General features: G+C 49.3%; 1 protein-coding gene across 1 annotated transcript in view; it reads left to right on the top strand.

Annotated features, from left to right (window-relative positions):
- Nucleotides 1-607, top strand: part of LOC105294506 — a 3,812-nt gene that overhangs the window by 1,665 nt on the left and 1,540 nt on the right. The window contains 1 exon segment of the mRNA XM_023532715.1: nt 13-561. Coding sequence (XP_023388483.1) covers nt 13-561 — 549 coding nt within the window.

The raw sequence follows: 607 nt of genomic DNA on the forward strand, positions 1-607 counted from the left end.
TAACTTTACAAGTTGGGGGCAAGCCTGTGAACTTCTTGGTGGACACAGGAGCTACCTACTCTGTCCTACAGAGCACCCAGGACCTACTCTCAAAGGAAAAGACATTTATACAAGGGGCCACTGGACAAGGGAAATCTTACCCTTGGACCCAAGCCAGGATAACGGATCTGGGAAAAGGAACGATTACCCATTCATTTCTAGTTATGCCAGAATGCCCGTACCCGCTGCTGGGTAGAGACTTGCTATAGAAATTAAAGGCCACAATCTCCTTCAAAGAAGGGCATACTGAACTGACTGTCGGGTCAGGCCCACTAGCCATTCTACTCACCTGCCCATTGTCTGAGGAATACCTTTTGCTAGAGGAGCCTCTAGCAAACTCGCCGGGGGTCTTGCCTAAAAACCCCCTGTTAACTGAATTCCAACAAAGGATTCCTGGTGTCTGGGCAGAGGCGAATCCACCCGGTCTGGCAGCACATCATCCTCCTATTATAGTGACTCTGTCCAGTTCAGCTACTCCAGCCTGGGTATGTGAATACCCTGTCAGTCAGAAGGCCCAAACAGGTATTGCTGTTCATATTCGAAGGTTGAGGGAGTCAGGAATCTTAGT

This window comes from Pteropus vampyrus, unplaced genomic scaffold, assembly GCF_000151845.1.
Source record: "Pteropus vampyrus isolate Shadow unplaced genomic scaffold, Pvam_2.0 Scaffold88, whole genome shotgun sequence".
NCBI lineage: Eukaryota > Metazoa > Chordata > Mammalia > Chiroptera > Pteropodidae > Pteropus > Pteropus vampyrus.